General features: G+C 40.5%; 1 protein-coding gene across 4 annotated transcripts in view; it reads left to right on the forward strand.

The window, feature by feature from the left end:
* The window catches only part of ABCB1 (ATP binding cassette subfamily B member 1), a 113,227-nt gene that overhangs the window by 81,463 nt on the left and 18,981 nt on the right, over positions 1-12,783 (forward strand). For all 4 annotated transcript variants that reach the window (XM_053218511.1, XM_015085874.3, XM_053218512.1 and 1 more), the window contains 3 exons: positions 4,578-4,781; positions 8,903-9,003; positions 10,246-10,386. In XM_053218511.1, the coding sequence (XP_053074486.1) occupies positions 4,578-4,781; positions 8,903-9,003; positions 10,246-10,386 (446 nt within the window). The remainder of the gene's footprint in view (positions 1-4,577; positions 4,782-8,902; positions 9,004-10,245; positions 10,387-12,783) is intronic.

The following is a 12,783-nucleotide window of genomic DNA, read 5'->3' on the forward strand; positions in this document are numbered from 1 at the left end:
GCTCTATGGCATCTACACGGTATGTCACATTGTCGTTAAGTGCTGTGGAAAGAAAAGAGCAGCAGGATAGATGGGTATGGGGATTCTGGTTGTCAGATAAGGAAGGCCTCAAAGATCTGGTGATAGATGCAGGAGGCCTGAATGAGGGAAAGGTAGTAGCCCTGTAGATGTGTAGGGAAAAGTATTTTAAACAGAAGGATCAGCAAGTGCTAAGGCCCTGAGGCTTAGAGCATTTCCATAACTGTTCCCAAAACAATAAAGAGGATAGTATGGCGGAGTAAAGTGAGTGAAAGGAAGAGTCATAAGAATTGAAATCAGTATTATATCTGGAAATAAATGGGAAACCATTGTAGGCTTTTGAACACAGGAATGATGGGATCTGAAATCTTTAAAGGCTGCTGTATAATGGGCTGAAGGGGGTAAGGGTTGAAGCAGGGACTCTATTGCCATAATCAGGGGAAAGATGATAGCGTTTTAGACTAGGGTGGTCATAGGTGACACAAAGTAATCAGATTCTGGACATAGTTTGAAGGTACAGCCAACAGAATTTGTTGGTTACCTATGGGGAATAAGAAAACAGAGATCTAGAATGTCTCCACAATTTTTGACCTGCTTTACTTAAAAGCTAAAGTTGCTTTTTAATGAAACTGGGAGCCTATTGAGCAGAATTGAGGGAGAGTTAGAGTTCTTTTTGGAACATGACAAATTTGAGATGCCCACATTAGACGCCCAAGTGGAGATGTCAAGAAGGCAGGTAGACATGCAAGTCTGGAGTTGAGCACAGAAGTCTGTTCTGGAAATAGTATCTGGAGATTTTTCGGTGCATCGGTGGCTTATAAACCAATGAGACTGGATGAGATAGCCAAGGAACTTTGTACAGATAGAGATCCTTTACATCAGGGCTATGAGGATGGACCTGCAAAGAAGAGTGTGAAGGAATGGCCAGAGAGAGAGGAGAGCAGGGTCCTGGAAACAACACAAAGGGAATGTTTCAGGAAGGAGCATTACAGGATATTAAGTACTACTGGTGAGTTTGTAAGGTGACCAAATGTTTCACCTCCGTGCCGCAGCCACACAGAGGGTGCTTTTGTTTCTCACAAGAACTGATTCTAGAGTGTGGTGGGAACAACGTCTGTTGGGGAGTGGCTTCAAGAGGAAGGAGAAAAGAGGACTAACACAAATGGACAAATTGTTAATGGACTTTCTGGTAAATGGAGGAGAGAAATGGATGGTAGGTAGAGGACAGATAGCATCGGTCTCTATTTTTTAATTTACATTGGCATGACAGTCCATCACTGAGCCTGGGATAAATTTATTTTGCTCTCTCCCATCTTGCATGATCACTCTGGACAAACTGTGTCCTGAAATTTTGAAACCCTATTTTCCCTAGTTAAACTTTGCTGCCATACTTTAGTATGCCTTTCACAGAGACCTTGTTGTATGTGCTCGCATAGGCACACACATCCCATATCCCTTTTGGTGTGAAGGCTACATCCTAGGGGAAACACGGACTCAGTTAGTTGCGGCAGAACCCTGAGCAGGTGCAGTCTGGGCATTGTGGGCTGGTAGTCCTTCCACCCTCCTCTGAAATGCTTCTGGGCTTATGGTCTGTTTTAAGGCTGTGGTCCCTTCCTATATCTGTAAAATTTGTGGTCAGCCCTGTCCCTTGCTGTGATGTCCTCAGCCACATGCAACAAGTCCATTAGTCCCTGATGGCCTGCTGGTGTTGACTGTCTGCTTTTCACTTGTTTCTTCAAACTCACACTCTCATGGCCCCACGAGCACAGGTGCCTTCACAGCCTGTGTGAGCTACTGAGTTGGAACTGTTGTCCAGAACTTAAAACAGGGACTAATAAAGAAGGACCAGGGGAGAAGAAGCAAGTAGGTATGTAAGTGCCATCAGAGCTAGAAAAGTCCGAAATAGCTATAACCACAAATTGGCCAAGACGGGACAATTGTATCCACCTGATGCTACCAGCCGACCAGTTTCTTTCTGATGGGGGATATGTGTGTAGGTGTGTAAATACGTACCCAGATACATGTGTAATACATACATATACACATGTGTACATATACACACTCATGTATACATATATATATCACGTAAACACACGCATCTGTGTGTGTATCTGTCTATTCCACAGTGGGAAGTAGTGAAATTAGTTTTTTATATCTAAAAACACCTGACATAATCAGTGCTGTCAAAAATCATTCCACCCAAGGCAGAACTAACCCCCAGTTTGTGTGTATGTAGGTAGTTAGTGATAATGGTGACCTAGGCTAAATTTTTTTCACATTTAACTTCACCACCGGTGAAACATTTTCTCAGATGTATTTTTGAATAAGTAGCTTAATTCTGCTAAACATAAATCAGGAAGAAAATAGATCTCAATATTTTGCCTATGAAATGGTGAGCTTTTAAATTTTATTTGGGTATTAGGACTACAATTCTGCAGGGGAAAAAGCAAATGAGAGCCACGCAGAGATCAAAAGCCACCACATCTTTAAAAAAAATTTTCCCCGGGAGAAGGTGGTTGAGGGAAGGATGAAGTTATAAATGTTTTTAATTTCAGAAGGTGGTTCAGGAAATAGGCTGTTTTTCCCCCAGTAAGCACGAATGTTTTAAATTAGATTTCAAGCAATACGGTCATGTGTGGAGGAGGAAATAAATAGCAGAACAGGGAGTGACAAGGAAGGGTGGGCAGAAAAATGAGTAGAAGAGGAAGTGAGATATAAATATGTGTACATACAGTGGGATGGAGAGGTTATGAGAGGTGATAGTGGGTTTCAGGAGTGAGCCTGTTTTTATCGGACCGTTTCACACTTGGGCTGTGGTTTTTGGAGTGTTACCTTCACTTGGCTCTACTTTTGAAATGAAAATTACCAGGCTGTGCTCTCTCATCCACTGTGATCCTTAGAATTCTAGACTCCTACTCTATATGAGGAAAAGTTTTGGAACCGTGAGTGTTAGTCTTTAGAATACAGAACGGTAACTGGTGCCATGGCCCCCATGTGCTATATCAGGTTAAGCCAAGGAGCTAAATCTCCCCAGACCTCATCAGCTTAAGGTTCTCAATCTTTTCGCTCACCTTTCATGTACATTAAGCGAGAATTTGTCATCTTTGACCCGTTTTACTTATTTTCATGGCCTTGACTGCCATCCAAAGCTGAACAGTCATAGGTCTGAAAGGTTAATGTGCTTCAGTCAGTCACCTGCCTTGAACTGGGGGAATGTTCTGAGCACTTCTCTCGGTTGCTGTGGGAAATGAATTCTGAGGAGGACTTGTAGATTCTAAGAACAGGGGCACTCTACATCCTCCCAGTGCCACAGACTCTCTCCAGGTTATAACCTTTGACTTTCAGGTTGAAAGTTTGCAAATACAGAGAGCTGGCTTTGAAATCCACTTCATTCTTTGACTTCGGCCAAATGTGGTTAAGCATCCCTTGAATACAAACTCAGTGACTGCATCAAATAAAAAGAAATGCCCCGTCATTTATGTTGTCTGATGCAATTCCTGGTACAGAATTTCATGTACAGAGGCTCCTGCTAGTTGTTGTGCCCTTTCCCCCTAATTACCGGTCTAGGGTTTATATCACATAAACACTACTGAATGATATCAGAGGGTTAATGCTGGGATGATGGGAAAGGGGGTGTGAAGGATTCTGTTCTAAAATTTAGAGGTAAGAGAAGTGTTGGTTATTAATCAGTGTGTTCGCTCATTTTGAGAGTTGGGGGAAATTTGTCCAAAGTCACAGAGGAGGGAGTGACCATTCTAGACTCTACTCCATCATGATCTTTAGCTAAGTCTGACCCCACTCAGGCAGAGGGAACTTTGAGAGTGGAAAAAAACATGGGCCATTTCCAGATCTGGGTGCCAGAGCAGGAATTTGGAATGGCTTGAGGGCTCAGGTGTTTCCAGGGTAGAGGAGAGAAGTACAGTATAGAGTAGTAAATTGACTGTATGGTTTGACTTCTGGCTTTAGAACTGGAAGTCACTGCATGCTACTGAAAGTCTTGCTTCAAGCCCCCTCTGGCATTCAAACTAAAGGCTCTGATGCCTGCCTAAAATCCTAAATTAACTTCCGTAGTTTTCAGCTCTGTGTCAAATAAATGCATGTTAAATTAAACACAATAAGCATCTCAAATAGGCCACGATATATTTGGATATCCTTAATGACAAATATTAGGCTTAACTTATGAGTAGCTATGCATCTAATGTTGGAAATTTCCAACTGTCAGGCTATTTTATCTTGCTCATTTGCAGAGCTTTAGTGACCATGGTTTCATTGATTACTGAAAATTTTCTTGGTATCAAAAATCAGAAGAGATACAAATATGTAATTTAACTCTGAATTATTGATCTTCTACTTTGAGTATTTGCTCTGAAGTCCTAGAAATCTTCATTTTAGAAACCAAGTGAACTTACAAGTAAATCTTTAGTTTTTATTTCGTAACTGAGAAGATAATTAATAGAACTTCATGAAGCTGAATTGTCATAATCCTCAAGAAAGTATAAGCATGGATCTGAAAGAGAATATGAAAGCATTTCTCTAATTTTTGTGTGTTTGTTTTATAGGCTATAGGTTCCAGGCTTGCTATCATTACCCAGAATATAGCAAATCTTGGGACAGGCATTATTATATCCTTAATCTATGGCTGGCAGTTGACACTTCTACTCTTAGCAATTGTACCCATCATTGCAATAGCAGGAGTTGTTGAAATGAAAATGTTGTCTGGACAAGCACTGAAAGATAAGAAAGAACTAGAAGGTGCTGGGAAGGTGAGTCTAAATACGACTACCGATCTAATAGAGTAAAATATTCTAATCAGTACCGTTCTGTTACTCACTGCTACTACTGTGGTTGGAGAATGTTTTTATAATCATTCCTCACAGCGATCTTATTTGACACTGAATTAGCAGATTGGAAGCTGAAGGGAAGGAGCAAAACCAATTCTTAGGCTCACAGACTTATGACTAACTTTATTAAGCTTTTCTAAGTCAAACCATCATCTTCACACTCTTCCTCTACTCTCTCCCTTCCTCTCTCTTTCCCTCAAGTCAGCTGAAATCCATTCCTTTATTGAGGAAAGTAGCCTCATTTAATTACATATGATGGGGAAGATTAAAATAGTAAAAGGTCCTACAGGTATTTATTTTGTCAGGCTTAAATTATTAGCGTTCTTTCCTTTTTATCATGCTTCCTGTTAGCATCTTGTTTCTGTTTACCTTTACCCTCCTCCTCCTGCTGCTGCTGCTACTGTTACTCCTTTCTCCCTCTACTCCTCTTCCTCCTGCTTTTCCTCTTCTCTCTCTCTTCCTCCATGCTTGTCTATTTGTTGTTGTTGTTGTTTAAACAAATGCTTACATGGCATTTACTGTGTTTCCTTGGCAAATGCTTTCTTCCTCATTGTGATCCTATGAGGTAGGTTCTATTATTAGCTCCTCTTGCAGGTGAGGCTGAGACACAGGTGGGTAATCATCCCAATGCCTTAGAGCTGATAAGCCTCAGAGCCAGGATTCAAAGTTGTGCCTCTGTTAAGAAACAGAGATGAGGGGCACCTGGGTGGCTCACTCAGCTAAGCATCCGACTTTGGCTCAGGTCATGATCTCACGGTTCGTGGGTTCAAGCCTGCATCAGGTCTGTGCTAACGTCTTAGAGCCTGGAGCCTGCTTTCAGATTCGGTGTCTCCCTCTGTCTCTGCCCCTCCCCTGCTCACACTCTGTCTCTGTCTCAAAAAATAAACATTAAAAAAGAAAGAAACAGGAATAAATCTGATATCACACAGTTTGTATATTGCAGAAATATAAATGGCCGGAGCACGGCTGAGCCCTAAAATTGGGTAGGGATACATCTATTAGTGGACCTTCCGAGGTTCCCAAGAGTTGGGGCAGGGACCGAGGAAGGTCAAGTGGCTCTGACTCTCTAGGCCTGTGTGTCTGAAGTACTTTGTTTCCAGGCCAGGCACCTCACCAGAGAATAAAGAATGACAAAGAGGGTACTTCTTCATGAAGGTTGATCATCACTGCTGACACTTTGTCCTCAAACATTGTACCTTATTTCCTTAGCATTCCTTCAGGAAATTCCTTTGGACCACAGCTTTAGTGCTTCCTAACTAGCGTCTGTGGGAAAAAGGTCTCCTCAGGCTATCAGAGGCCCAGTCTTGGGCCTCAGCAGGACCGTGCTGACCCACAGGCATCTGGTTATGGTCTGGCCCATGTAACATTGGCCCCTGTCAGGGAACACTTGCTGTCACCAATCACTTCACTTAGTGCTGTTCTTTCTTGTTTTTTCCACCTAAGGTAGACTTTTCAAATGCGGGGAAGATGGAAAAATCTAGGACAAAATGTATTTTAAAAAAATGTATTACTCTTTAGTAGTATCATCGTTTCCTGAGGTGTTCAAAAAGTCCCACAAAGGAGACTTAGGTTGTTTATAGGAAGGAGGTGATTGAGAAGCTCAATTATAAGGAATTCACTGCACATCACAGACAGATTAGCACCTTTGAAGGGGCACATCAGATTTAAGACTCTTTTGGAGTTCTGTCACAGGGGCAAGACGGAAATGGATATGTGTACATGTGGCAGATTTACTGCGCAAAGGTTAGGGGTGAGATAAATGCTGTGTTCCGTGGTGGTTCATGAGACAGGCAGAAGCAGGTGAGAAAAGTGGTGCTGGCGGCACATCTAGTCTATGTAATTTTGAATATCAACTCCCAAAGATCATCATTCTCAGGTTACCATTTAGTATTTATTATATACCGAGCATCATGCAAAGAGTTCTGCATGCATTTTCCCATTTGATACTCTCAATAACCCTTTGAATTATTCCAGTTAGTTGATAAAAATACAGAGTTCAGAGAAGTTAGGTAAGTTGCCCAAATCACACAGCAGTAGTCTAACTGATCTCCCTGCTTCCACTCCTTCCTTTCTTGTCCACCCACTTTCTACATTCCTCTCACACAAGCCACACTGATCTCTTACAAACATAAATGAGATCATGCTAACCCCAACTTAAAACCTTCCAATCGCTTCTGATCACAGTTAGAATAAGAGCAACCTTTTACCATGGTTTATAAAACTCTGCATGACCCAGCTCCCCTGGCAACTTCTGTGAATTCATCTTGTACTGCTCTCTCCCATGCCCACCCTCCTCTGGCCTCAGGGCCTTCTTTCAGTTCCTAGAACATTCCAAGCTGGCTCCCTCTGATCTTCCAATGTCTGGTTCCTTTATGTTACTCAAGTCTCACCATTATTACCTCTTCAGAGGGGCCTTTCCTGCATTGGAATTAATTCACGACACTTCTCAGTACCTGATGTTTTTTTATGTTTGTTTTTACTATTTCTTTGTTTATTGATTAATGTTCTGTCTTTCCTCCTAAGACATAAGCTCCATGGGGACCAAGACCATGTCTGTTGGTTTGCCCTTAAAGGGACAGAGCAGGCCTAGTGTTCAAGAGCAAGGCCGTGTGGTGTCAGCCTGTGCATAACCTCTACCTGTCTGTGTTCTGTGCTCCTTAGATTTCTGTCACATTATTACTGACTAATGAACATCTTAGTAACATAGATGCTTTTTCCTTTTCAGAAATAAAATCCATAACCAAACTTCAGTTTATTTGAGGAAAGAAGAGAAGTGTGAGGAGGAGTTTTTTTTCCTCTCTCTAGAAATATGTGTATAATGCTTTCTCCAAAATTATTTAGTGCACACTGGCTTCTGAGGGAAACTCAATGCTATTTACTCTTCTCACATTAGAAGTTCTCTCACCTCTGGGCGCCTGGGTGGCTCAGTCAGTTGAGCATCCCCATTCTTGATTTTGGGTCAGGTCATGATCTCACAGTTGTCCACCCCCTTCATTTTACTGATGAGGAAAATGAGACAGAGATATTTCAAGGTCCCATGGCTGAAGTCTCATTTTATATACTGGAATCTTTCATGTTTTCCACAGACCTTTATGCAGACTCCAAAAGGATGTATTTATCCTAATCACATAGACTAATTGGAAGTTACATGCAATTAAAAAATAACTGAATGATAAAAAGTTTGTGGAAAACAAATTGATAATGTGTGCCATGTTCCTTAAAAATTAGTTCCCTTTGGCCTCGTAATTTCACTCTAAGAACCTCTTCCAAGAAAGTAACTTAATATGGACAAATGTTTATGTGTAAGGATGTTTATCACAGAATTTTTTTAATAGAGAATGGAAAACCTTGTTCAACAATAAAGGAATGTTTAACTGGCTGGGATATTAAGTGGCTCATTAAACATCCCATTATTAATGTATATGTCATGACCTTGGAAAATGCTCTTGATATTTTTTAACGTAAAAAGTGATGTAAAGCCAAATAGAAAATTTGGTCCCAATCTTGTTAAGTATGTATATGCTTAGGAAAAAAAACAGGTAAGCTAATATATAAAATACACCTATATGTAGCTTTTTTTAAAAAACCTTTATTTTTTCAGTATTTTCCAAATATTCTTCAATTTTCATGAATGGTTATTATAAAGAGAAAATATAAACATCACATTTGAAATTTATGTAAAATAACAATAAACCTAAAACATGACCGTCATAGAAGAAAGAGCACTACACTAGACATAAAATACTGAGTTCTCAGGTTAACCTTGCCTCTGTAATTTTGGCTTTAGATAAGTGTCTCATCTGTTTAAGCCTTAGCTTCTCTTTCTATAAAAACACTGAATTAGCCAATCTTCCTGCCAGATCTGAAATTTGATTTTATAAATTACTGTTCTTTCTCATAGTGAAGAAGATCATAGGTGATAATAAATAAGTAATATGTAACAATAAAATTAATTTTATTAATCTCTTTTATGGAATTCACACTAATTGCAACTGTTTTTGTTTTTTTTTTTTGCCTCTGTGACTGGGGGCTCTCTGTGACAGATTGCTACTGAAGCAATCGAAAACTTCCGAACTGTTGTCTCTTTGACTCGAGAGCAGAAGTTTGAATATATGTATGCACAGAGTTTGCAGGTACCATACAGGTAATAACCATTGAAGAGTGGGAGGGGAGTGTGGGGAGGTTTTTCAATCATCAGATTTGTTTTCAGAAGGATTACTTTGGCCAGAATGTAGGGAACAAGTGGAGAAGCTACTAGAAGGGAACCAAATGGGAACCAAAGGGAACCACTTATAGTTATCCAGGACAGAAATCACAAGACCCTGACCTCTCTGAGGTAGAACCTGTAAGAGTAGGTAAGTGATGGGAAGCAGAGGGAGAGAGGATAGAGAATGACTCTGATGCCAAGTTTGGGTAATGGCCCTATTATTTGCTCTCATTGGGAATGAATTCTCTATGGAACATGAAATCTGAGCTATCTGTGGGACCTGAGGGGTGGTGCTTCTTGAGTATGCCTTTCCTTCCTCTTTTGACACTTCTCTAGTGGAGAATTTCTGTATTAAAGGAAGCTAATGAACTCCTCCAGTGAGGGTTCAAAAATGTAAGCCCAACCTCTCTGAGTCTCAGTTTCTTGTATGGTAAATGGAGAGAGCTGGACCTTATCGATGAGTTTTCAAAGGTTTAAAAAAAAATAATAGTAGAGGTTTTTTCCTGAAAATGTTTTCATTTGAAATCCCAATATATGAAACAGATAGAAATGGAGTTGACCTGGTTGAAGCAGGGCTTGGAGGCCCAGAGGCTACCCACTCACCAGCCTGCCCTTACCTCCACATCACCCAATTCACATGGCTCAGAAAATCCACCAACGTTAATGCCTTTGTGAAGTCTTCTCTAACTCCTCCAGAGAGTTGTGCTTCCTCCTTTCTTCCCCTAACATGTTATTCATAAGGTTCCTTCACTGCATAATTATAGTAAACTTGACTCCTGGACCCCAAGGGCAAGAACATGACTGATTCTTCTGTATCACCGCATGGTTCCTGAAGCTTGTAGGTTTTGGATAAATGTGTGTTGAATGAATATTTACCATAGAGTGCATATATCTTATGTGTCCAAAAGTGGGGGGAAACGGAAAGAACTTCCATTTATTAACCCCTCTTCATGTTTTCCTTGGCTTATTTTAACTTTACTTCAGTACTTTGAGGTGCAGTTAATACTCCATCAGGAAGTTTCCTGAATGTTCACAAGTGGGAAAATGAGGACCAAACTTAACTTTTTTGGAAATTGAACCCATTTTTGTCCGCCGTACCCCACCGCTGATCTATCAAAGGTTATGTTTTAAGGACTGAGAAATGAAAGTCAAGTGAGTTTCTTAACGTCTCCTTTTCAGAAACTCTTTGAGGAAAGCACACATCTTTGGAATCTCATTTTCCATCACCCAGGCAATGATGTACTTTTCCTATGCTGGTTGTTTCCGGTTTGGTGCCTACTTGGTGGCACATGAGTTCATGGACTTTCAAGATGTTCTCTTGTAAGTATCAGGTTTTATTTACAGTTGAACTCTAGAAATAAAACTGAGGTGGACATGCTTCATGTCTAAGTAGAAAACCTTACTGTGAAGCTTTGTGAAGAGATTTTGGTGATTCAGAAGGTGTCATTTGCCTCTTGAGTCTCTGTGTATGATCCCTGAGGGACCCTATTTTCATTTAGGGAATCAGTGACTTCCCCCCTCCCCAGTGCTGACTCATACCTTTGACCTTCTGAATCTGTGGCTCAATGGGGTCGTGATTCACTGAGGGGATTCTAGGAGGTTTTGGCATTTGAGAAGAAGCCTAACTCGGAGCCAAGTGTCTAGCTCCTTTTAAAGAACTCTCTGAACAAAGGCAACTAAAGAGCAGGAGTAGAACACTGAGTTCTGCAAGCCCTGGGGGAGTCTAGGATACATTTGCTTTCCTTGATAAAAGAAGAGCAGTTAGAAGGTAAGAGCTAAAGAAATTCAGAAATGACAAAGGAAAGGCTACATTGGGATTTCTGCCCCATTGCTGTGAATGCAGAAAATTCTATCTCAGGAGAAGACAGACCCGAACTTAATTGTACCCCCAAGTACTCGAATATGCAGTTAGGTAATGAAAAAGTAGATATAAAGTAGATTTGGTGGTGGGTGAGATTATGCCCTTTGACAGCATATCATAAATAGTGGTAATAGAGTTTTTCATTTAAACCAGAATCACCTAAGCTTGTCTGATATAAGGTGTTAGTGTAATATTTCCATTCTGTTGAAACATTGGCATGTGTGTGCATTATAGTTTGCTCAGGACGACCCCAACAGAAGATTTAAAATTTCCACTTGATATGTCTATCTGACAAATGATATACAGAAGCTATTTATGACTTGGACCAAAAGACCAAAACCAAGCATCATTGGCATAGGGTCTTCGATTAGATAACTATTTGATACATTGCTTTACTTCAAGGTAAGGCATTGAATTGGTGAAAGTTGCTGACAGTTGGGTGTTTAGATTGGGAAAATCAATCTTCCAAGTAAAGGAAAGGGGAGACTGTCTGAAGGGCAGTCCATTTTTTAAAAGATCTCCCAGGGGTAAATGATGACAAGCCTGAGATTACCCAGCCATTTGTATGATTTATTTAGAGTTCAGAGGAGAGGATGTGACAGGCTCACAGTATTCTTCCAGGAGGGTTCCCAAATATTCTGTTAGTTCCAGGCCCACTGTTTAAAAAGATATGGTGAAATAGCCGTATTGTGGAAACAGCCCAAGTGTCCTTTGACTGATTATTGGATAAAGAAGTAGTATACGTACACGGCAGAATATTACTCAGCCATCAAAAAGAATGAAACCTTTCCATTTGCAATGATGTGGATGGAGCTAGAGAGTATCATGCTAAGCGACAGAAGTCAGTTAGTGAAAGACAAATGCCATATGATTTCATTCATGTGGAATTTAAGAAACAAAAGAGATGAACACAGGGGGAGAAATAAATAGAGAAAAACCAAGAAGCAGACTCTTAACTGTAGAGAACACACTGATGGTGACCAGAGGGGACGTGGGTGGGGCGATGGATGAAATAGGTGATGGGTATTAAGGAGGGCACTTGTGATGAGCACTGGGTGTTATATGTAAGTGATGAATCACTGAATTCTACACCTAAACTAATAGTATGGTGTATGTTAACTACCTGGAATTTAAATAGAAACATGGAAAGAAAAAAAAATAAAGGTAAAAAAAAAACAAAACAACAAAAAAAACATGTTGAGAAATGTGTCCAGAGGAGGGCAGCTGGAGTGTTGAGAAAGATGGGAGTCATCAAAGAAACACAGGGCCTTTTAAAAAATATTCCAGTAAGGGCTATATTATGCCAAAGGATGTACATTTTTCTTCTATGTGAAGAAGAACTTCTGAACAACAAACTTAATCAAACTTGCTACTTCCTAAAACAAAGAATGGAGGCCAACCTAGGAGAAGTGCCCAGGAAACAAACATTGAGCACTGGACTCGATATCCTGTGGAGTCTTTCCCAGCTTTAAGCTGCTATGATTTTGATGTCATAGGTTAAGAATATGAGTGCATCCTGAGTGCAGCATGCTACCTGTCTCTATAAGGAACTCACTCTTTGCTGTACAGCTCACACGTTTTCTAAGCATCTGGTGTAATTTCAGCACCATTGCCTGGATCTGTTATTTTTTTAATAGTTGACATGACATACAATGTCACATTAGTTTCAGGTGTGCAACATACTGATTCTACTTCTCTATACTTTATGCTGCGCTCACTGCAAGTTCAGCTGCCATCTGTTACCATCCAAGGCTATTATAATATCACTGGCTGGATTCCTTCTGCTGCACCTTTTATTATTGTGACATTCATTCCATAACTAGAAGCCTGTGTCTCCTCCTCCCCTTCACCCATTT

Source organism: Acinonyx jubatus, chromosome A2, assembly GCF_027475565.1.
Source record: "Acinonyx jubatus isolate Ajub_Pintada_27869175 chromosome A2, VMU_Ajub_asm_v1.0, whole genome shotgun sequence".
Classification (NCBI taxonomy): Eukaryota; Metazoa; Chordata; class Mammalia; order Carnivora; family Felidae; genus Acinonyx; species Acinonyx jubatus.